The 23,849-nt window shown below is 51.0% G+C and overlaps 2 protein-coding genes across 7 annotated transcripts in view; both read left to right on the forward strand.

Annotated features, from left to right (window-relative positions):
- The window catches only part of C20H19orf47 (chromosome 20 C19orf47 homolog), a 31,505-nt gene extending 12,608 nt beyond the window's left edge, over window positions 1-18,897 (forward strand). For 4 of the 6 annotated variants that reach the window (XM_022585638.3, XM_089902830.1, XM_089902833.1 and 1 more), the window contains 4 exons: window positions 721-858; window positions 2,384-2,536; window positions 3,690-3,760; window positions 5,869-6,664. In XM_022585638.3, coding sequence (XP_022441346.2) covers window positions 721-858; window positions 2,384-2,536; window positions 3,690-3,760; window positions 5,869-6,363 — 857 coding nt within the window. In that variant the 3' untranslated portion in view covers window positions 6,364-6,664. Of the gene's footprint in view, window positions 1-720; window positions 859-2,383; window positions 2,537-3,689; window positions 3,761-5,868; window positions 6,665-14,554 lie in introns of those variants that run through there. The other 2 variants (XM_089902831.1, XM_022585639.2) reach the window with 2 other exon arrangements.
- Window positions 18,898-19,123: 226 nt separating this feature from the next.
- The window catches only part of AKT2 (AKT serine/threonine kinase 2), a 51,928-nt gene continuing 47,202 nt past the window's right edge, over window positions 19,124-23,849 (forward strand). The window contains exon 1 of the mRNA XM_089902827.1: window positions 19,124-19,303. The gene's annotated coding sequence lies outside the window, so the exon portion shown is untranslated. The remainder of the gene's footprint in view (window positions 19,304-23,849) is intronic.

The raw sequence follows: 23,849 nt of genomic DNA on the forward strand, positions 1-23,849 counted from the left end.
ACCCCACTCCCCGAGTCTCAGTTTTGTCATCTATAAAATTGGTTTACAGTGGAGCCTGTCTAGTAGGGGTGTTGGGAGGTTTGGTGACCATGTTCATCTTTTCAGTAGATGTTTACTGAAGACCTGTGAAGTGCCAGAAACTGTGGTTGGCACTGGGGATACAGCGATAAACAGACAGTGTCTTCTCTGTATTATTATAAATACAGTCTTGTGGGAGAGTCTACCAGTAAACAAATAAATGTAATTTTAATGTCAAGCAGTAATAAGGGCAGGGAAGTATTCTCTGAGGAGATGCCGTCTGAGAGGAGACCTGAATGCAGAGACAGAGCAAGCCCATTGCTACTGGGGGAGCTGCACGCCAGACCTATGAACAGCAAGTGCCCTGAGCGGGCATGTACTTGCTGAGCGAGGAAGATCCTGGAGGCCAGTGTGGTGGAGGGAGAGGGGAGGGAAATGCTCAGTGCAGGGCTGGGTAACTGATAGGTGAAGTGTGCTAGGAACCCATCTGGTCTGGGGCCTCAGGAAAGGCCCCCAGGGCAGGGAGGGGCGGGCTAGTTCCTGGGAAGACAGGCCCACCCCAAGCATGCTTGTCTTGACAGTGCAGCCACAGGGTGCCTCTGGCTGCCCTTTCCCCATGCTGCGGTCCCAAGGTTGCCTTCCCCATCCTGACCCCCTTCCCAGGGCCCCGCCCCACTGGACTCTCCTCTTTCCTCCTGGCAGCCGCCTCCCGGATGATCACCAACAGCCTGAACCGAGACTCCCCACCCGGCACTCCCCCCAGGCGGCCGGACACCAGCACCTCCAAGATCTCTGTCACTGTGTCCAACAAGATGGCAGCAAGGAGTGCCAAGGCTGCCGGTGAGGGGACTCAGGCAGGTGGTGGGAGGAGCTGGGGGCGAATGTGGGTTGGCAGACGGTATTTGGGGGACATGTTCCCAACGTTGCAGAGTGCTTTGGAGGCTACAAGGTGTCCAGAGTGTTCAGACTTGGTCAGATCACTGCACCTCTGTGGGCCTCACTGTAGAAGGGGGCTGGTGACACCCTCCCCAGAAGATGGTTGGAAGCACTCGAGATGGTGTCTTTAAGCGTGGGTGCACTGCAGTTCTCATGCGGTGGCTGTTTCAGTCTTTTTGTACTTTTTATTTTATTGTGGTAAGAACACTTAACGTGAGCTCTACCCTCTTCACAAAATTTTAAGTGTACAGTACAGTATTGTTGACTATGGGTGGTTCAGTCTTTTTTAACAGATGGTCACTGAGCCCCGCAGTGGTGCCCGGCCCTGTGCTTGATGCCTGGGGTCAAAGGTAAAGAAGCTACCTTTCCTCTTAGCGGCCAGAGGGATCCTTTAAAACCTTCAATCTGATCCTTTCACACCCTTGTCTAGGACTCTCCAGGGCTTCCCATTGTTCCACTAATAAGGTCATCTTCCCCCATGGCCTTACTGGGCCCTGCGACACGTGGGTTCACATCTTGCTTGCTGCCTCGGTTCCCCTCCAGGCTGCTTCCCGTCGTGGGGCCTTTGCCCTGATGTTCCCTTCTCCCAGACCTTCCTCTTCCACAGACTTTTCCATGCTTGGCCGCTGTTCCTCTTCCAGGTCTCAGCTGGTAAGCTGGGAATGGGACTCTGGCCTTTGGGCTTCCAGGCCCTCCTGTCCATCACGCTCTCCTGCCTTTGTTGGACCCATCCCCACAGCAGTGATCTTGGCCCAAGTTGAAACAGAGGCCCAGGGTGGGGGCTTGGCTGTCCTGGCCCCCAGCCCCATCACGCCCCGTACACCTCCATCACACGTGCCCCCTTTTGACCACGTGTGTCTGCAAGTGCCTCATCCTCCTTCTGATCTTTCGATTTATATGCCATGAGCAAGAAAGTTAAAATTCATTTCTAAAGTATTGAAAAGATGGGGAGCCTGGGAGGGACTGGCTCTCTTCAACTCAACACATTTGAGGAGAGTCTTTCTTTTAAATTGAGGTGTAATTTACTTATGCGCGATGCACAGATTGTAAGTATATACCTTGACTCATTTTTAAAAAGTGATTACACCTGTGAAAGCACCACCTAGATGGCTTTTCCACCACCCAGCAGTTTCCCCATCTGAGGGGATTCTGGCTGGGCTGGGAGATAAGCCTGCTGGAGGCCAGAGGGCCAGAGCCACAGAGAGCCTGGGAGGCCCGCCACAGCCTTCTGCGACTCCACTGTGCCCAGACCCCTGAGTTTCCCGGTGGTTCAGCCAGTGGCCTTGGGGGTGGCTGGGAGGATAAGGGATTCCAGTCACGTGAACGCATGGCGATAAAGGGCACGTGTGTGCCCTTTGCAGGGCGTCCAGCCCCCACTCCAGGAGAACATTCCATCCCAGAAGATGCTCACCACCCCCTCCTCCCCCAGCAGCCATGGCCCGCCGGGAGGAGGAGAGCTTGACTGGTCCCACCAAGCGGCGCCGGGTCACGGCCGAGATGGAGGGGAAGTACATTATCACCATGCCCAAAGGCACCACCCCCCGGACCCGTAAGATCCTGGAGCAGCAGCAGGCAGCGAAAGGTACTGGCCCCGGTGGGGAGTGGGGGGCACAGACTGTGTTTCCCTTTTGCTGCATCTTGCAGGGTTGGTCGCGTCCTACAGGCATTGGCCCAGAAGCAGGCTCTGATGGGGTCCAGGGGGCCTTGGACCGAGGGGACAGTGATGGTGGCCATGGTAGAGGGGGACGCATCACTGCCTCTGTCTTCTTGTCCCGCAGTTAGCATAGCAGGGCTCCTCGGTGCCTCAGCTGGCGCCTCTTCCCCGAGGGACCGTGGCACGGATTCAGTGCTAGCCTGCCTGTTAAGTGAGTGACTGTGCCTGGCTGAGGGCAGGTGCCCAAAACAGTAGGAACCGTCGTTACAAGCCAGAGGTGTCTGGTTGAGATTCAGTCCACAGGTGGGATTTGAATCTGGTGGTACAGAGGTGGTCTTCCTTACAGTGTTCCATTTAGAATATTGTAAACGTTCTCATGGAAAAGCATCCAGCGGATGCAGAAGCATGTACAGTAAGAACAAACTCTCTCCCCTCACTCCCATATCCCACACGTGTTGTTAACCTTTCCAGACCAGCATCTGTGAATGTAAATGCATCTGTTTGTACATTTACACATATCCAGGCATTTTTTTCTTTTTAAGCACAAATAGCATTGTCCTATATGTATTGTTCTGTAACTTTTTTACTGAAGATCTTTTCGTCTTCTTCATTCTTTTTAATGGTCGTTGAATATTTTCATAGTACTTCTATGCTGTAATCTAGTAAGCATTCTCCTGTTAGTGGCTCTTTAGGCTGTAACTTAGGGAGAGCATTACCATTCATCAGGTTCTCTGAGAGGCCCATGGCCCAAAAAATAGGGAAAGGAACCAGAAGGGATTAAGAACTCTTCCCGCATATACACTTCATGAATTGGTACTAAGGTGTGAGGACCGGAAGTGTCCATTTTAGTTGATCCTTCCCACATTTGGCACTAGCCAGAAGTGTGTGGGTTAAGGTCAGTGTTAGCCGACAACATAGACGTAAAACCTAACTGGGCCCAGTCGGTGCCTGCTTGGACCAGAGCTGCCTGGGGTCTGGGCTGGCTGTGTCGACCCCTCCCTGTCTGCATGGTGCTCAGCCAGGCCTGGGCCCACAGGGGCCGCCCAGCAGGCGCTGGCTGATGGCCTCACTTCCCTCCCAGGTCTCCACAGGACGTCTGTGTTTGACCGCCTTGGCGCCGAGACCAAGGCAGACACGACGATGGGGAATAAAGTGAGTTGGAAATGGGGGAGCCACTGGGGACTCTGAAATTCTTATCTTCCCTGGGTGTTGTTCCTGGCATTTCCCACATACATCTCACCCTGTCTCACCCACCTTTCCAGGCCCAGTGCCCTTCTCTGCACTGGTGGCTTCCCTGTCTGTCTTCTATCCCGACCTCTCTCCCGATTTCCAGCCCCGGGGGTCTGGCAACTCATGGATGCCGCCCTCGGACCCCTCCCCCACCATGTCCCCAAACTGTCCTCAGCATCTTTCCCCAAAGCAAAACGTCCCCTGGGCCCTGTCCCGGGTGCCCCACCGTCCCCACTCCAGGCAGTCTTGAGTCTGATGCGGCCATCTGTCCCCACCTGTCTGCCACCTCTCCCTGCCTGCGTAGGGCAGTGGCCTCCTAGCTGGTCTCTGCACAGCTCCTGTGAACCCCTCCAGCCCTTCGCCCACAGCGGCAGCACGTGCTGCCTCCAGGACAGGCCCTCCCCCCTCGCCCTCGGGAAACCCTTCAGAGGCTTTTCACCACGTGCTCAGGCGCAGCCCGCTCTTCTTCCTCCACCTGCGGTCCCGCAGGCCTAACCACGGCATGTGCTTGGGAGACGCAGCCTGAGCCCATCGCCTGGCACAAATTCGTCTCTGCCACCGCCTGGCTGCATGGCCTTGACTGTGTCACTTAAGCCCTTTGTACCTCAGTTTCCTCCTCCGTATAGTACCTCACAGCGTGGTCGTGAGGACTGAGTGAGGTATAGCTGCGTAGCATGGGGGCTGTCTGGTGCAGTGGTGAGCATCTTTATTTATTTATTTTTAAATTTTTAAAATTTTATTTTATTATTTTTGGCTGCGTTGGTTCTTCGTTGCTGCGCACGGGCTTCCTCTAGTTGCGGCGAGCGGGGGCTCCTCTTCGTCGTGGTGCGTGGGCTTCTCACTGCGGTGGCTTCTTGTTGCCGAGCATGGGCTCTAGGCGCGTGGGCTTCAGTAGTTGTGGCACGGGGGCTCAGTAGTTGTGACTCGCAGGCTCTAGAGCGCAGGCTCAGTAGCTGTGGCGCACGGGCTTAGTTGCTCCGCGGCACGTGGGATGTCCCCGGACCAGGGCTCGAACCCGTGTCCCCTGCGTTGGCAGGTGGATTCCTAACCACTGCGCCACCAGGGAAGCCCTGGTGAGCATCTTTAAGTGGCACCTTTGAGTAACTCTGGTGGAGCTCTCCAGCTGCCTTTTGTTCCTTGCTCACCAGGGCTCACCCACTCTGGCTTTTTCTCACTGCCTAAATCTTATCATGAGTGTGATAATAGCACTCAGGATCACGTGGCTTGAAGGTGCAGCCATGGAAAGAGCTTCGCACGTAGTGAGTGTGCCGTAAATACGATTCTTATTCCTGTCTTGGGGACTTAGACGGCACTCTTTACTCTCTTAAACGTTGATGCCTCAGAGAAGGCTGTCCTGAACTCTGAGAGGAGATGAGGCCTCCCTGTACCCTGCTCTCCAGCGCTCCCCCCTCCTCCCAAGAACACTAATTAAGGCTCACGGGATCTTAATTCCCAGGGATTGAGCCTGGGCCCTTGGCAGTGAGAGCGCGGAGTCCTAACCACTGAACCTCCAGGGAATTCCCTCTCGTGATTAGAGAATTACTTGTGCTGTATCCGATGCTGGGTCTGTTTTCCCCACTGGACTGTGAGCCCCCTGAGAGCAGGACCAGGCCTGTCTTGGTCACCACTGGGTCCCCAGCACTGCCCAACACAGGGCCAGGTATTGACCTGGGACTCAGAGAATGTCTGTGGAGCGAATGACCAAATTTGCCTTTTCTCTCACGTTCGCCTGTAGACCTTTGCAAATGGTCTTCCCTTTCTCCTCCCCTCCCGCTCCCTCTTTATTCGACTCACTTCCACTCGGCTTTCAGATCTCATCTCTGATGTCCCTCTCCAGGGAGCCTTCCTCTCCTGGCCTCCTCCAGCTCCCTGGGCTTGCCCTCTCATGACTCTGATCACTGTCTAGTGCATCACCGATGGGTGTTTTTCCTGACTGTGAGCCCCATGACGTAGGCACAGATGAGGCAGCTCTCTGTGAATGCATGTTGAGCGACTAAGTGACTCACTTGTCCTGTCTCTGACCTCCACAGCCCACAGGGGTCTTCAGCCGCCTGGGGGCCACCCCAGAGACCGACGAGGATCTGGCTTGGGACAGTGACAACGACAGCAGCAGCTCTGTCCTGCAGTATGCCGGGGTCCTGAAGAAGCTAGGCCGGGCCCCAGCCAAAGCCAGTCCCCAGCCCGCACTAACTGTCAAAGCCAAGGCCACAAGCTCGGTGGCAACGGCCGCTGCCCCAACGCTGCGGCGCCTGGCATTTTCCTCACGACCTGGGCTCGAGAGGAAGCCGGAGTCCCTATCCAAAGTCAGCATCATCCAGAGACTGGGCAAGGCTGCCCTCGTGCCGGAGGCCCAGGACAGCCAGGTCACGAGCACCAAGAGTAAGTCCTCGGCTGAGGTCAAGGTCACCATTAAGAGGACTCTGGTGGGGCCCCGGGGGAGCAGCTCCAGCGAGGGCCTTGGTGCCCAGATGGACCACGCGGGCACTGTGAGCGTGTTCAAAAGACTGGGCCGCAGGACCTTCTAGCCCAAGGGCGGGGCGCAGGCCCCTCTCCAGCCTCCAGGCTCCATCAGAGTCTTCAGCGAGGGCGCGCGCACGCCCCCTGCCGGCTGCCGGGTGACACTGCTTGTCTCCCTCAGGCATTCCGCCAGCCTGAGCTTCCTGGGGATTCGCCCGGTGTTTCTGAGTCTGAGACGGTCATTGAGGCCCGGCCTTGCCGCTCTGGGACTTTCCCTTCTCTCGCGTCCTCTGTTCTCTCCTCTCTGACCGTGGCCTTGGCAGGACACACTTTTCTGCCTCTCCAAGTGCCAAGTGCCCTTTTCCTGTCCTCCATTCCCCATCTGCTGCCTCAAACCCCGGCTCCGGGCCTCCCTGTCCCCCAGGGTGGGTGTCGTCTGAAGGGGCTCCCGTATCCCCCACCCCCTGGCTTCCTCACTTCCCTCCCTCCTCTGCCCCCTCCCCCCGATGCTTTGACTCCTCTCTCTCCGTCTCTTCACTCTGTTCATTTCTTTTCTGTTTTCTGTCCCTGTGGCAAGGCCCGACTGTCCGCTGCGTCCTGCCTGACCCTCCTGCACCTCCGGCCTCCCAGCGGCCCCCTCGTCGGCGGCGGTGGCGTCGAGCCTGTAGAGACTGTTAGCCGCCGTCACTCCTAGGCTGGAGGGACCTCCCCAGACCCCAGGCTGCAGCTGGGGCACCTGCCTGGGCATCTTTTTCCCTGAAAGTCGGTGGCGGGTGGCGGGTAAGGGGCACTAAGAAGGGAAGCCAGCACCGAGAGGAGAAAACAGCTATTTTAATATATTTTTGTGACTTTCAGACTGTTTCCCTCCCCTGCTTCAGGGCGAGTCGCAGGACTGTTTTTCTGCATGAAGCACAGTGTGGGCGGGGCACCCACGAAGGGTTGGGCCTCGTCTCTGAGGGTCAAGCTCCCCACATACATAGGTGGGCCGTGTTTTTGCTGCAGGCCCCGAGGTGAAGGGAGTCACGGTCATGGTCATCATCTAGTTGGGCCTCCTCCTCCCCTCGGCAACGCGCAGGGCTTCTGTCCCTCTGCCCTCCCCTTCCACAGATTTCCCCTGTTTCTGCCACTCTGCCTGTGGATGGCTTTCCAGACTGCAGGCTTCATTTGTGTGGGTGCCTGTGGATTTGACCGTTTACCTACTCACCACTGCACAGCACCTGCTCTGTGCCAGGCCTGTTCTAGGAGCTGGGGATCCATCCACGAGCAAGGCAGACAAGTCTCTTCCCGCGTGGCCGACCTCTCTAGCCAGGGAGACAGGCGGTAATCAGTAAACCACAATTTGCCATTTGAACCATTTTTAAGTGTACTGGTCAGGGGGTGCCCAAAGAATTGGAAGGGTGACTGCAGGGCCTCTTAGATGTTTGGGGCAAGAAGGCCTTTCAGAGGAGGTGACCTGTAGGGTGGCCTGTGTGCAGTTCAGGCAGAGGAAACAGCCAGGGCCACAGCTCTGAGGCGGGACAGTGAACACGGAGAACACCAGCGTGGCTGGCAGGTGAGTGAGGGGCCGGAGGCATTTGGACGTCCTCCCAAGAGTGCTGAGGAGTCTGGGAGGGTTTAAAGCAGGCAAGTGATGATCTGAGTTGCCTTTTACGAAGATTGCTTGGGCCACCGTGAGGAGGACAAGTTGCCGGCAGGGCAGGGGCGGAGGCGGGGAGGCAGCGTGGGGAGAGACGGTGGGTGGGGGAGGCAGTGGGTGGACCTTGGGTGCGCTTCGGAAGGGGCAGCAGGACTCTCCACACGGGTGGATTGGAAATTGGGGCAAGGGGAGGGGCTGGATCACACCTAGATGGAGGACTTGAGCATCTAGAGGAAGGTGCTGTTTGTGGAGCCGGCTGGGGCGGGAGGGCGCTCAGCTGTCAGGCGTTGACTGAGAGGTGAGCAGGCTGCTGGGGCAACAGCTTGGGGGGTGCTCAGAGTACAGCCGTGTTCAAAGCCGAGGGCCTGGCGATACCAGCTGGAAAAGGGTATAGAGAGAGGAGGGGACCCAGAAGGGAGTTGGAGCCCTTTTCCCATGTAGAGAACAGGATCTGATAAGGAGATTACCAAGGAGTGGGCAAGGGGTTTGGAGGAGAACTCACTGCAGGTAAAGCTGAGATTAGAACTCATCCATTTTTTTTGTTTGTTTTCATTGTGGTAAGATATACATAACACAGAACTTACCGTTTGAACCGTTTTTCAGCGTACTGTTCAGTGGCATTAAGTACCTTCATATTGTCGTATAACCACTACCATTATCCATCTCCAGACCTGTTTTTGTCTTCGTAAGTGATCATCCACTTATTTTTAGGTTTTTAGTAATGTCATTTGGGGAGGCTACTGTGTGTCAGGCGGCATCCCAAGCACTGGGCCTGTGGTGTGAGGAGCCGGACTTCAGTATGAGGGGCAGTGGTAGAGTGGTAGAGGGAGGACCCATAGACCCCTTTCCTGGTGAGGCCCAGGCCAGACCCTCGTGGACCTTCTGGACCTCAGAAGGACGGCAAAGGACAGCAATGTCAAGAAGATTCCAGAGGCCGCCCTTTTCTGTCAGGGCCACAAGGGGGCGCTCACACATATACACAGGTTTCTTGCTGATCTTCAACTCTTCTTTTTACCGCCCCCCCCGCCCCCCCTCCGCCCGCCACCAGTAATTTCCTTGAGTTCCACTTCATGGATAATTTTAGCAACTGCCAGGGTTAACTGGAAGAGTTCCAGTTACTAAATTTAAGAGCACGGGGTGATTTCTTGATGTGTAATAGGAACTGAAATGATATAAAAGCATGTATAGCTCACTTCTCACGAAAAGCTGATGAGGTTAGTCGAGTCACTCTTGCCTCCTTCCAGAGGCGCAGAGGGGAACGAACTGCTGAAGGCCTCACCAGCTGGGAAGTGGCAGCCCTGGGCTTGCCATCAGGGAGGTGGCCAGGAGCCTCGCCCTTTAGCCCCTGCCCTGTGCTGCCTCAACTGCAGATTTGAGACAAGGCCCTTTTGGAAAGGGGAGGGTAGGGTCATAGGAGAGTGGTTTTGGACTTGCTATAGTTGTCTGTGTGTACATGTTACCCCGCCCCCACCAACTTACCCTAGGGAGCATTTGCAGCTCTGGGAGACCTCGGGCCTTGAGGGCCATGCCCATCCTGTCACCGGCTGCCAGACAGGGTGGAGCTGGACACCTCCTTGGCCTCCTAGCCAGCCGCTCCAGAGTGCCAGTGTCCCACTCATTTGATATGGCGTTTCCTCCAAACCAGCCCAAACAGCTGTGGCCCACAGGGGTGCGTTATTTTTTCTCTGGTTCTGTGAAACGTATTTGAGCATAAATAATACATACACATGGTGCAAAATGCCAAGATACAAAGGGCTTCATGGTGAAAAGTCTCTTCCCAAGTCTCCTAGCTCCCCAGTCCACTCCTCAGAGGCCACTAGTGTTACCAGTGTCTTGGATAAGCCTTCCAGAGATGTGTGTGCGTGCGTGCGCGTGTACACACACACACATACATTCACACATACATACAAGAGGAACACACAGTCGAGCACACACGCACATTAACGGCCTAGCTTACTTACCCAATCCTTTTTGGAAGGGAATTCAGGTTGTTTCCAGTTCCTTGTTATTACAAGTAGTGCTGCAATGGAGAAAGGTGGGGTCGATTCAGGGGTGAATTTGAAGAACTCCAATCATATCACTTTAGTGCAGACACTGTTATTGGGTCACTAGCAGAACTGAATGAGGTTCTCCCCCAAGATTATTGGCACTCTTCAGTTGATTTACTTATACATATATCACCCCATTCCAAAAAGGAATTAAGAGCAGTTGGACTCCTCTAATTGGAGACCCCTGGAGGAAGCAGATCAGGGGATGCTAAGAGCTAATATGGACCACCACCTAGGAAGTATAAAATAAGTGTTTTGCTAAGTTGATAGGGCTTAAGGGGTGCTTTGTGCACTGGGGCCTGCCGTCCTGTGCTGCTTTTGGGAACCCTGCAGCCACCACTGTGTAGATGAGCCTGGGCTAGCCTGCTGGATAATGAGAGACGTGGTATGGCCAAAAAAGAAAAAAAGTAACGGGGGAACCCCAATATATAAAACATGCTTAAAACAGAAAAGCAGTAATTTATTAGCATACATTTAAATGTTTATTTTGCATTAATTCATGCAAACAACACAAAATTCAAAGGTACAAAAGGATATATACAGTAAGACTGTTTTGTGCCCTACTGGGCAAAAGACTAGCAAAAAAAATTAAAGTCTCAAGTGTTGGGGAAGATTTGGAGTAATAGGAGCATCTGTACTGCTGTTGGAATGTAAGTTGGTATCAACCATTTTGGAAAATAGTTTGATAGGTTGTAGTGTAATTGAAGATGACATATTCTCCAACCCAGTAACTACCCTTCTGGAGGAGCTTACACATGCACACAGGACATGTATCAGAATGTTCATAAGATCACTGTTGTAATGCCATAAAAAACTTGGAAACAACCCAAATATCCATCTGCTGGAGAATGGGCAGATTGTGACACAGATGTTCTAATTATCTAATGCATAGTGAATCACCTCAATACTTAGTGGCTCAGATCAATAATCAGTATCTCTTACGGCTCTGGGTGCTGACTTGCGCAATTAGACTGTTGTAACTTGGGCGCTCTCATGCGCTTGCTGTAAGATCTTGGCTGGGGCTGGCGTCCTCTTGAAAGCTTCCCCAGTTGTCTGGTGGTTAACCAATACTGGCACTTAGATAAAACCTGAGTGTGGGCTATCAGCCAGAATGCCTGCATGTGGCCTGGGCTTCGTTACAACATGGCAGCTGGGTTCAAAGAGCAAGCTTCTCAAGAGACTCAGGGAAAACTGTATTGCCTTTTCTAACCTAGCATTGGAAGTCACTCACATTGCTTCACTTCTGCCATAGTCACTAGCCCACCTAGATTCAAGAGGGACCATAGGCCTTACTTCTCAGTGACAGGAATGTCAGTGTCTCATTGTAAGAAGAGCATATGGGATGAGAGATCATGTTGTGGCCACCTTGGAAAATTATATAGGGTTGGCCAAAAAATTCATTCGGGTTTTGGTAAGATGACAAGGAAAACCCTGAACGAACTTTTGGGCCAATCCAGTACATCAATACTGGATGTATTACATTATGTATTGGATGTGGAATATTACACTTCAATGAAAATGAACTAAAGTTGTACATATCAATATGAATAAAGCGAAACATTGGGTGATAAAAGCAAATTACAGAAGAATATGTGTAGTTTTAAAATATGCAAAATAGGGAGTTCCCTGGTGGCCTAGTGGTTAGGATTTTGGGCTTTCACTGCCGTGGCCCAGGTTCAGCCCCTGGTCGGGGAACAGATCCCGCAAGCCGCGTGGCCAACAACAATAAAAGCAAAATAATGCATATTGGTTATACATACTTAGAGTGTAACGAAAGTATAAAATGCGTGGGAATGATAAACTCCAAATGTAGGACAGCAGATCAGTTCAGGGGTGGGATGGGATGTGACTGGAGGGGTGCACATGAGGTCCAACTGTATGGTAGTGGTTTTTAAAGTTGGGTGGTGGGCACACAGGTGTTCATTGTGTTCAAAGTTTTAATACTTTCTTGGTATTTATTACCAGTTAAAAAAAACCAATTCTCTCTCCTACTCTAGATGCCTCAGTCGTCCAGTTCCCCTCTCCAGGAGCAACCAGTGTTACTGGGGTTTTATGTGTCCTTCCAGAAACATTTCATTTATAAACATAACTATATTTTCTCACTCAGATGGTAGAATATATGATAGTTTTACACTTTGCTTTTTTTACTTAATATGTATCCTGGAGATCATTTCATATCAGTACATAAAGAACTTAAGAAAAACACTTTATTGAGATATAATTCACATATGTGACAATTCACCCATTTAAAATGCACACTTCAGTGGCTTTTGGTTATTCACAGAGTTGTGTCCGTCACCACAAGTTTAGAATATTTTCATTATCCTGAAAAGAAACACCCACACTCCTTAAGCATCAATCCCCAAGTCCTCTCATACTCTACCCCACCCCCTGCTCCAAGCCCTTGGCAACCAGTAATTTGCTTTCTGTCTGTATAGATTTTCCTCTTCTGGACATTTCGTATAAATGGAATCATACAATATGTGGCCTTTTGTGTCTGGTTTCTTCCACTTAGCAGGTTTTCAGGGTTCATCCGTGTTGTAGCATGTGGCAGTACTTCATTTCTTTTTGTTGATGAGTAATATTGCATTGTGTGGACATTGGGTTGTTTCCACATTTTGGCTATTACGAATAATGTTGCTATGAACATTCATGTACAAATTTTGTGTAGACATATGTTTTCAATTCTCTTGGGTATATACCTAGGAGTAGAATTGTTGGATCATAAATTAATTCTGTTTTTAATCATTTCAGGAACTGCTGGACTGTTTTGCAAAGTGGCTGTACCATTTTACTTTCCCACCAGTAGTGTATGAGGGTTCCAATTTCTCCATATCCTTGCCAACACTTAATTATCTGTCTTCTTGATTATTGCCATCCTAGTGGGTTTGGAATGATATCACCGTGGTTTTGATTTGCACTTCCCTGATGGCTAATAATCGTAAACATCTTTTTTAAAAATTAATTAATTAATTTTTGGCCGCGTTGAGTCTTCATTGCTGCGCATGGGCTTTCTCTAGTTGCGGTGAGCGGGGGCTACTCTTCGTTGCGGTGCGCGGGCTTCTCATTGCAGTGGCTTCTCTTGTTGAGGAGCGTGGGCTCTAGGCACTCCGGCTTCAGTAGTTGTGGCACGGAGACTCAGTAGTTGTGGCTCGCGGGCTCTAGAGCTCAGGCTCAGTAATTGTGGTGCATGGGCTTAGTTGCTCCGCGGCATGTGGGATCTTCCCGAATCAGGGCTCACGCCTGTGTCCCCTGCACTGGCAGGCGGATTCTTATCCACTGCACCACCAGGGAAGTCCTTAAACACCTTTTAATGTCCGTGTTGGAAAGAGCTTCCTTTTAAACTAACTGCATAGTATTCCCTTGTGTGGATGTACCTTTGAATCAGCCCCTTATTGTGGGCATTTAGGTGGTTTGTAAGTCTTTTTCTATCACAAACAGCGCCTCTTGTATATACCATTGTTTGCTCACGTGTGAACATATCCACAGGGTAAATATCTAGGAGCTAAACTGCAGGGGCAAAGGGAATGCTCCTGTTTTATAAGTTTGAACTTATGCCATTTGTGTATTTAAAAGTAAATATTGAGAACAATCAGATTTGTTTGAGGAACGTTCTAATTTTTCCTCCAGTGTTGACGGCTAGCAGGCTCACATCAGAAGAAGCAGCCATTTTATTTCCCTATTTTATTTTGGCTAAACCTTGCATAATTCAAGACTGACTTTTACATAGACTTGAATGTCAGGTTGAGGCAGGGGTTCAGAGCACATAAACCTACATTCATTTTTCCAAACTTTTCCCCTAGAGCTGCCTTTTCTGCTCCCTCACATTTAATGCAGTCTTCTCCCCTCCCCGTCTCCATAAGTGCGTGACACACACACACACACACACACACACACACACGCGCGCGCGCACTGTGGTTTTTTTTGTTTTGTTTTTATGCTACGCGGGCCTCTCACTGCTGCAGCCTCATCAGCAGGCGGACTCTACGCTGTGCTTTTGAACCATGTGAGAGTTCAGTTGAACATGACGTCCCTTTACCTCGCAGTACTTCAGTGTGTATTTCCTAAGAACAGGAACATTTTGTTTCATAAGCACAGTACAACCATCAAAACCAAGAAATTTAATGAGGATACAGTACTCTTATCTAAACCCCAGTTCATATTCCAATTTCATCAATTGTCCCAATAAAATTCATTATTGCCATTTTTATCCCCGGGTCAGAATCTAGTTCCAATCATGTGTTGCGTTTAGGTGTTATGTCACAGTTTCCTTTTAAACAGTGAATGTTTCCATAACAACACAAAGGTCCAACTTTCTCCCGGAAGGCTTGATGCCTGCAAGTCAGCTGGGTTCCAGCCGGGATGGTCAGCTCACGTGGTGCCATCTTGTGGTAACAGCGCAAATAGAGTTTATAAATCGTCTCCTTGGGCAGCTGTGAAGTGATTTAACCTAAAAAGAAATTAGGTGATATTCATATCATCTCATTTTTTCTTAATAATGTGGGAAACTATGTTTTAAATATTTTTCGGTCTTTCCTGATGGCGCAATGGATAAGAATCCGCCTGCCATTGCAGGTGACACGGGTTCAAGCCCTGGCCCGGGAAGATCCCACATGCCCCGGAGCGACTAAGCCCGTGTGCCACAACTACTGAAGCCCGCACGCCTGGAGCCCGTGCTCCGCACAAGAGAAGCCACCGCAAGGAGAAGCCCGCGCACCACAACGAAGAGTAACCCCCGCTCGCCGCAACTAGAGAAAGCCTGTGTGCAGCAATGAAGACCCAACACAGCCAAAAATAAATAAAATTAAATCTTAAAAATATATTTTTTTCTCAATTCAAATAATCCACATACCTTAGCTTAGCATAAAATGAGATTTTGCTGTATCTCAAATCTGGACTTATGCAGGTGAAGTCCAGTACTGTGGGTAAAAATGAGGGCTTGGCCTGACACATCTTTGGGAATGGATCTGGGCGCCACATTCTGGCTAAGTGATATTTTGCAAGAGACTTCCCCTCTCTGGGCCTATGTTTACTTCTGCAAAATAGGCCTTACAGAGACTTCTACCTGCAGGAACATATTCAGGTCATGGATATAGTTACCAGCACTGTGCCTGATATGTGGGAATCCGTCAATAAAGGTTAAGAGATTATTATTATTTGTTCAACTTTTTGTGAGTAGACAAGTTCAGACCTGAAGTAAAATTCACCCCAGTACAGAGCTTTAACTTTCCTAATCAAAACCACATTCAGTCAACAAATATTTATCGATCCCCAAGTCCCAACTGTGTGTTAGGCATTGTTCTAGATGCTGGGAATACAGCCCAAGACAAGTCTTTGCCCTCATGGGCAAATTTGTGTTCTGGTTTTGGGGGAAGACAGTTACAAACATTTTTTAAAAATTCTTTAGTGTTAAGTGCTAGGTAGAGAATTCAAATATGCTGAAAAGAAGTGACAGTGTGGCTCTTTTGGATTTGGGGTGACCAGGGAAAGCCTCTCTATAGAGATGAGATTTGAACTGAGTTCTGAAAGACAAGAAGGAGTCAGTCATGCAAAGATCAGGATCAGGGGGGTGACCAGTCCAGGCAAAAGGAACAGCAAGTGCAAAGGCACTGAGGTAGGAACAAGCTTGTCTTTTTGGTGGGGCAGAGAAGAGATTAGTGTGTCTAGGATATGGTGGTCAAGGGTGAGAGTAGCTTGAGATGAAGTTAGTAAGATAGGGGCAGCTCACATAGGTCCCTGAAGACCGTGGTGAGGGCTTTAGCTTTTATTTCATGTGGAATGAGAAGCCATCTACGTGATCAGAGCAGATCGATAAGGTGTTCAGTCTTAAGAGTAGAAAAAGTTTTATCCCAAGGTTTGCACTAAAGCACATTTAGCCTCACCTTACACGTTTTGGAAATCTGTGATGTGTTAAAAAGTTGAATGTGTATGGTGCATGGTATCTTCTATTAGAATTTTTGAACGATAAAACATTTTATAAAAAGGAAATTGGAACCAACATTTACAGAATCCCTTATCTGTACTACTGCCAAACACTTAAAATGACTCTAAAAGGATCTTTCCAACACAGTAGCATCTAGGGTGGGGCTTAGTAACTTCTGGCTGCGGCGTCAAAGATACTATTTCAACATTTCTGTATAGTGTGGGAAACTCTTTTAAATAAAAACTTTTTTTTTTTTAACAGTTCCAGTCTTCTTTGGGAATCTGATCAATGCTATGGACTTTCTCCCTTGAAAATGCTCTGCTTAGGATGAAAAAAGGGGAAATCTGAGTATTCCTGCTTGTATCTCCTGATCACCCATGTAGCAGGGAGGGTCCCCCCCTACCAGAGCCACTGCCAGGGATAGACCCCTCCAGACTTTGTCGGGTGGAGTGGAAGCCTCCCCATCTGGGGCTACTAGGAGGTTCTTTATGGCTGGCCCAGGCAGCTTGCCCCATCACCATTGGAGCGCAGTCTTTGAGTAGGGTTGAAATGAACTCTAGGGGCTTATTCCCACTCCCTGGGGACAGAAGGGGACTTTGAGGAGATGCCCTCTCCATCCCTCAGGGCAGGATTCTTCATCTTTTTTGAATCAAGAGGCCTTTGAGCAGACTAAAGATGAGAAGCTTTGGGCCCTTCTCCCCAGAAAAGTGCCTGTGCAGCCCATATTTATAGTCATAGGCGGGAAGTTCACAGAATAGATTAGAGGGTAGAGAGCAATTTGGGGTTTTAGGAAATTTTCTCCTCAATCACCCTTGATGTGGAAATTGAAAGACTGAGACCCCCAAACAATAATTAAGTGGTTTGCCAAAGCAACACAAGGGACAGAAGTAGGGCTATTACTTTTCATTTTCCGGCATGATATGAGTTCAAAGCACAGGCTCTTGTATCAGACTACCTGGGTTCAAATCCCGCCTCCAGCCCTAACTTGTCCTGGGACCCTGAGCAAGCCCGTTAACATACTGTCCCACTTAACCTCCAAGATTGTGTTGACAGCAACAGGATAGCATTGGTGAGATTGTGTCAGGAACAGAACCTGGCCTGTAATAACTGCTAAATGAATTCTATTGCTACTGTTTTGCAACGAGGAAAGGCAGGCTCAGAGAAATGATGTTATTTTGACAAGGACACGGGAGAGGCATGATTAGAACTAGGGCCTGTCTATTTCCAAAGCAAGTAAGTGTTGTTCGCTCCCAGACTAGTGTTTTTCAAACTGCAAGGCACAACCCATTAGTGGGTCATAAAATTAGTTCAGTGGGGTCTCAAACAGCACTGAAAAAAAAATTAAATATCAGAGTGCATCATACATAGGGTAAATAGCATTTGGTTGCACTTTTTTTTTCCTTGGCTGCACCTCACAGCTTGTGGGATCTTAGTTCCCCAACCAGGGACTGAACCCAGGCCCTCAGCAGTGAGAGCACAGAGTCCTAACCACTGGACCGCCAGGGAGTTCCCTTTGGTGACACTTTTGTTTCACGGGATTGTAAGTATACATCTGTGTGTTCTTGGTATTTTTTTTTTTTTTTTGATTGCACCATGGCTTGCGGGATCTTAGTTCCCCAACCAGGGATTGAACCCGGGCCCTTGGCAGTGAAAGTGCCCAGTCCTAACCGCTGGGCCACCAGGGAATTCCTACTAGGTCTTAAAATAGTTTGAAAGCCATTACCCTTTACTACTAGTGCCCCTACAAGTTCAGACACAAGCACACAGAAGCGTTCAGTGATATCTCTGTGTCTTGTAATCCATCCTGTTTCCCAGGAGGGGCAGGGATTCGAGCCAGCCCAGGAAGACTTAGAGGTAGGGGAATGGACTATGAGCTGTTCATCCTGGAGTGGAGTAAATCGAATAGGCCAGAGTAACCTTGAGTCTAGATCAGAGCAGAAGGGCTACTTTTTGAAACAAATATTCCTCGAGAGCCCACTCTGTGCCAGGACCTTTGCTGGTTAGTGTTAGGTACACAGCGATGACTAAGATAGTCCTGGACTCTTCCCTCTTGGGGCTCACTGTGCAATGGAGAAGACAGATCTGTTAACAGGCAGTGAGAGGCTAAAATGGTCAGGGTTGTAAGGGGGGAGGCTCTGGTCAGAGTGTGATGGGGGAAGACCAGGAATTAGGAACACAGAGCAAAGAGTTCCAAGCTGGAGACCCACCAGCAGAGGGCTAGTTCCAGCAGTAGGTTTACCTCTGGGGAAACTACCACCCCTGAGAGGACTTTGCCTGAGACACTCTTGCAGACTTAGGTGGACCCAGGGTTCTTCAACTCCCAGCCAGGCCTTCTGTGTGGCATTACTGGAACCCAAATTCATAAAGTAGGAAGCCCCACCCAACCCATGAGAGAGCAGGAACTGGGATCCGGATGTCTCATAGCTGTCTACTACACTAGCTAATACACGGGCCAGGATCTGTGCTCTTTTTTTTCCAGGGCGATTTTAAGGCATTTGTAGGCCCAGGTTACCCCGTGAAAAAGTTATATCCCATATTTAATTGCATATATATATATCATGAGCAGATAGGATTAATATTTTGGAGTTATAGCATGTCTAATTGACATACACCGTTCTGTCTACATAAAATAGCCCAATAGCCCAGGGACGCAGCTATGATTGTTTTCATTTTGCAGATGTGGCTACTGAGGCACAGAAAATGGTAAAGCCTTCTGCCCACAGTCACCAGTAAGGAAATGCAAAGCTGGGTTTGGGTGCCTTCAGTGCCTGTGCTCAACCATGAGAGGAAATACTGAAAAGGAAACCCTTCCTAACGCCCGCTCCAAGGCTCTTTAAGAGCCTCGGAACCTGAACTAAAGGCAAGAGCGGAGTAAAACCAGATCAAAGCGTATGTAAATAAGGACCAGGGGCTGCCGGGAAATATCATCGCGGCTAGCCTCCAGGGAAAGCGGGCGTCAGAGTCTTACTGAGCCTGCGCAATCTTCTTTTTTTTTTTTTTTTCCGTCCGGCGCCTGTGCGAGGCACATCCCTTTCCCACACCGGTTCAAGCTTGCCTAATGTACGCAGGCGTCCTTCTCTGAGTCGGCCACCTCCCCTTCCTTGCGCTTGCGCTCTAGCTCTCTTCGAGTTCCTTTCTCCCTCTCTCACGTCAGTTCCTGTTTGTGGCGGGAGAAGGCGGTATTTCCGTCCAGAGGGTGGGAGGGGGCGGTAAGCGGGGGCTGGGGGGGGGGGGCGGGGGGGCCGCGCCGCGCGAGCCGTTGGGCCTGGCTCCGCTAAGGCGTTGCTGCTGGTGCTGCCGCCGCCGCCGCCGCCAGAAACACAAGGAGCGGGATCAAGCGTAGCGTGGCGATGGGCAGGAGTAGAACCCCGCCAGAGAGGCTGGGCGGCCGCCGGTGACAGGTGAGTGCGCCAGCGCCTGTCCCCAAGCGCCCCCCCCCCCGCGATGGTCGCGTCCGGACCCCCAGCAAAGCCGCGCTGGGCCGTACCACCGGTGCCCACTGGGCGGGGACCGTAGTCCTTGAGCCCCCCCCCTTCCGGGACTGAGTTGGGGAGGCTGCGCGGGGGCGGTTGGACTAGCCCCGAGGGGGCGGGGGCGGCGGGCAGTACCAGTGAAGCTGCAGGGGGCGCATATCAAAATGTGGGGACCGAACCACTGAAGGGCTGGAGGCGTAGACCCCTGCGTGCTGAGCTGGGGGTTGAGCCAGTGGGCTGGGAGGGGAGAGCCCGCCTGGTGTGCGAAGGCTAAGCCTTTGAGGGGGCGCGTCTTACCAAGTGTAGGGGGCTGTGGAAATAGTTCCTAGAGTGTGCTTAGAGAGGTAGGGGCTTCTGGGCAGAGAGCTGTATCTAGTGTGGCCCGGGTAGCGCCCTCTGGGTTGTACCACTGAGGTCCTGGGGGGAGCCATCCTTAGAACGTAGAGCCGCGGTATATCAAAGGAGGAGGGCTGTGATGTTTATAATTTTGAGGGACGGCGGGGGGACGGGCCCGAGTGGGTGTTCAGGGGAGTTACTTTGGGAGCGCTGTAATGCCGAGCGATGAGGAGGGGGTTCTGCCTCCTGTGTTTGGTGGGTGGAGCTTGGGGGGGTTTACGCTGAGCTGGAGGGGGAATCACCCTTTATTGAACTTCTTATTGACTTTGAGGGGAAGTGGATGGTCAGTGGGACTGCTGTCTACCCTAGAACCTTTTCATGTTATTAAACCTTATTTTAAGTTGTGTTGGGACACTTCTGTGGCAAATTCTTCCAGTGGTTTTGGCTGGGGCGTTGGGGGAGACGTCTTAGAAGCCGCTTGTTTTCTGAGCTTTCGGCTCCATATTAGGGAGGGAAGGGGGTATGGAGCTTGGATTTGAGGATCTGTGTCCCTGGATCTGCTTAAGACTTGGGAGGAAGGAGTGCTTTGAGGGACACTTCTCCCCGAGGGGAGGGTGGCTGGGACATCTTTATCCTTAGAATTCTGAGCACCCCTTTCCTCTCATTTGGAAGGCACTTGGGCTCAGCAAGAGGCCTGGGTGTAATTAGGTCTTCCATGGTCTGCCCTTGAACCTTGTTTACTCTTCCTCTGTCAGAGAAGCATCCGGAGCTCTGGCCTGAGAGTGGTTGGTGGTGGGTGCCAAGGGGCCAGGCACCACCCCAGGCCCCTCCATCCTGGCCATGAGGCCAGACACATGTTTGTGTCTCCTTGGTCCAGCCGCTCATCATGTTTACGCTCCCCACCAGGCGATAACAGTTGGCTTCACCATTAGGCGGCAGTGAGGCTGAGTGCTGTTTCCCCAGCTGTTCCGCTCTGCATAGGCCAAGGGGACTTGGTGGTGGTGCCCCTGCCCCACACTGACCCAGGGAGGCGAAGGACTTGGGGTGGCCAAATCCCCCACGAATCTGGTTTCTCACTGTGGTTGCTGGGTGGGAGCTTGGCTCCTCAGGCCAGCCTGTGACCTTGGCTTGCTCGGTAACCTTTGTCCTGGGTCTGGAGTTCCCAGAGGGCTGGCCATAATCCCTGATTGACCCAGCTAATGTGGGCTGGTGATGTGGTCAAAGGGGGCAGACAGTCGCTCTGGCCCACATCATCAGCTTCGTAGCTACCTGGCTTCCATGGGCTGTGGTTGCTGGAGAGAACGGTCCCTAAGTCTCTGTGAGGCCACGGTGGCTCTGTAGAATTTCTCTGCGCCAGGGGTTTCTTTCTCTGGTTTGCCAGCTTTTAGAGGGTTTGCCTGATGGGATTAACAGCAGTAGTAAAAACAATAATCTTGAGACCAATGGCTGATATTTATTGAGTGCATTCTGTGTGCCATACACTGTTCAGAATGCTTCACGTGGATTAACTTGCAGAATGCCCACAGCCTAGAGCTTTGTGTACTGTTGTCATGATCTCCACTTTAGAAGGGGAAACTGAGGCACAGAATGGGAAATCATTTCCAGAGCTACTGAATTTTATTATTATTATTTTAATTTATTTAAAAATTTTTTTAGAAACAACACTCTTTTATTTATTTTTTTTTTAGTATTTATTTTTGGCTGTGTTGGGTCTTCGTTTCTGTGCGAGGGCTTTCTTCAGTTGCGGCAAGCAGGGGCCACTCTTCATTGCGGTGTGCAGGCCTCTCACTATCGCGGCCTCTCTTGTTGCGGAGCACAGGCTCCAGACGCGCAGGCTCAGTAGTGGTGGCTCACGGGCCTAGTTGCTCCACAGCATGTGGGATCCTCCCGGACTAGGGCTCGAACCCGTGTCCCCTGCATTGGCAGGCAGATTCTCAACCACTGCGCCACCAGGGAAACCCTACTGAATTTTATTGAACGTTCACCGTATGTCAGGCATGTGACAGGCCTTTTACACACATTACCTCATTTATCTTTTATATTTATTTATTTATTTATTTTTGGTTGCGTTGGGTCTTCATTTCTACACGTGGGCTTTCTCTAGTTGCGACGAGCAGGGGCTACTCTTCGTTGTGGCGCGTGGGCTTCTCATTGCGGTGGCTTCTCTTGTTGAGGAGCATGGGCTCTAGGTGTGCAGGCTTTGGTAGTTGTGGCACGCAGGCTCAGTAGTTGTGGCTCGCGGGCTCTAGAACGCAGGCTCAGTAGTTGTGGCGCGTGGGATTAGTTGCTCTGCAGCATGTGGGATCTTCCCGGGCCAGGGCTCGAACCCGTGTCCCCTGCATTGGCAGGCGGATTCTTAACCACTGCACCACCAGGGAAGTACCCCATGACCTCATTTAAATCTCAAAACACACCCATGGGGTAGGTATGGTCATGCCTGTTTTATAGAGTCCTGTGAGCTAGGTAGCAGTGTGATACCCATTTTACAGATGAGGAAACCAAGACACTTGCTATGAAGTGAAATGATTTGCCCGACATCTCAAAGGTGGAAGTGGTAGAGCTGGGACGTGAACTCCTGGCCTGGTTTAGCCTCACAGTAAACCGCTTGTCAACATGTAACTGGAACAGTGGTTTAGTTGAATCCAGGGGTGGATATGGTGTTTCTGTCCATTTTTCAGAGTCAGAAATTGGGGCTCAGAGGAGGAATTGCTTTGTTCTAGGTCTGTCAGACGCTTGGGGGCCAGACTGGGGTTTGAATGAATTCTTTGCTCATGGTCCCAAAGCTGGAGAGGGTCTCTGTCACCTCAAAGCTCCTGCCCTAGACCCTGCCAACGGCGGGCCTTTCCTTCCCCTCACCCTTGGAGCCTAGGGCTGCCATGAGCACCTCTGCCGGCAGCCAGTCTAGCAGTTTCTGGGCTTGCTGATAAAACTTGGTCCCCCCTCAGGGTTGAGCCAGGGCATCTTTTAACCTGGGGCAGAATGTCTGCTGGGAGCCGGGAGGAAACAGCAGGAGAGACATGTAGGGGGTGACACAGCTACTAGGGGACCCGTGTTTGAGGTCCCTGCACAAGGATGGTGTAGTGGGCATGTGTGCAAGTTCTGGTGCTTTCATGTTCTAGTTGTGTGACCTTGGGCCACAGTGTTCACCTCCGTGCAATGGGCTCAGAATGACATCCCCCTCAGGCTTTCATGAGGATTAAATGAATGAATCCAAGAGGAGCTCCTAGAATGGTGCCTGGCACTGAATAAATGCTCCGGTGGCAGTCTGAGGGCCTCGATCCTTCCCCACCGGCCCCACCCTCAGTCCTCTCAGGCATCATCCTGGAATCCAGCCCCCCAGCCTGGCCCAGCCAGGATCCGGGAATCTGCTGTCCTGGTTTCTAAACTCTGTAAAGAGCTGTACTGAAGTGCTTCAGTGCTTCAAATCCAGCCCTACCACTTGCTGCCTGTGCGACTCTGAGCATGTTCTCAATTCTTCTGAGCTCATTTCATCATCTGTGTCCTGGGATGATGATAATTCCCTCCTGATAGGTTGTCATGAAGGTTAAACGGGTTAATTTCTGGAGAGCACTTATAACTGTGCAGGGGTAACAGTAAGCCTGCAGTAAACGTTTCCTGTTATCACTATTTAAGAAGAGTGCTTGGCACATGGTGAGCCCTCAGGATATCTTAACAATTGTAATTCTTATTACTTCTGCTAGGATTTTGAAGGCCCTTCCCAGGTTACAGAGCCTGGTCAGGTAACACCGGGAGGAGGGCAGGGCTGAAATTAGCATCTCCATTTTCCAGGTGAGGAAACAGGAGGTTCTGGAGGCTTGAGGGGTGGGGCAAATGCAGCCCCCAGGTCCCCGCCATCTCCTACACAGTTGCTGCCCGGAGCCCCTCCTCGAGGTCGAAATTCTAGCTCCTTTCCAGATGTTATACTCTGCTAAACCCTTTTCCTACTTGTGCTTTTATTGACTCTCCACCATAGCTCCCAGGAGTGGTGGTAACGGCCTTGACCTGGGTGAGAACAGTCCTTTTGAAGGCTGAGAGGCAGAAGGGTGGTCTCCAACAGGGAGGGTAGCAGCAGTGCTTATGGGAGTCAGGGGCCAGGCCTCTCACAGCCTCGTGGGCCTGGGCAGGAAGTGTGGCTTTG

Source organism: Delphinapterus leucas, chromosome 20, assembly GCF_059928025.1.
Source record: "Delphinapterus leucas isolate spDelLeu-1000000601 "Yukka" chromosome 20, BTC_Dleu_Yukka2, whole genome shotgun sequence".
Classification (NCBI taxonomy): domain Eukaryota; kingdom Metazoa; phylum Chordata; class Mammalia; order Artiodactyla; family Monodontidae; genus Delphinapterus; species Delphinapterus leucas.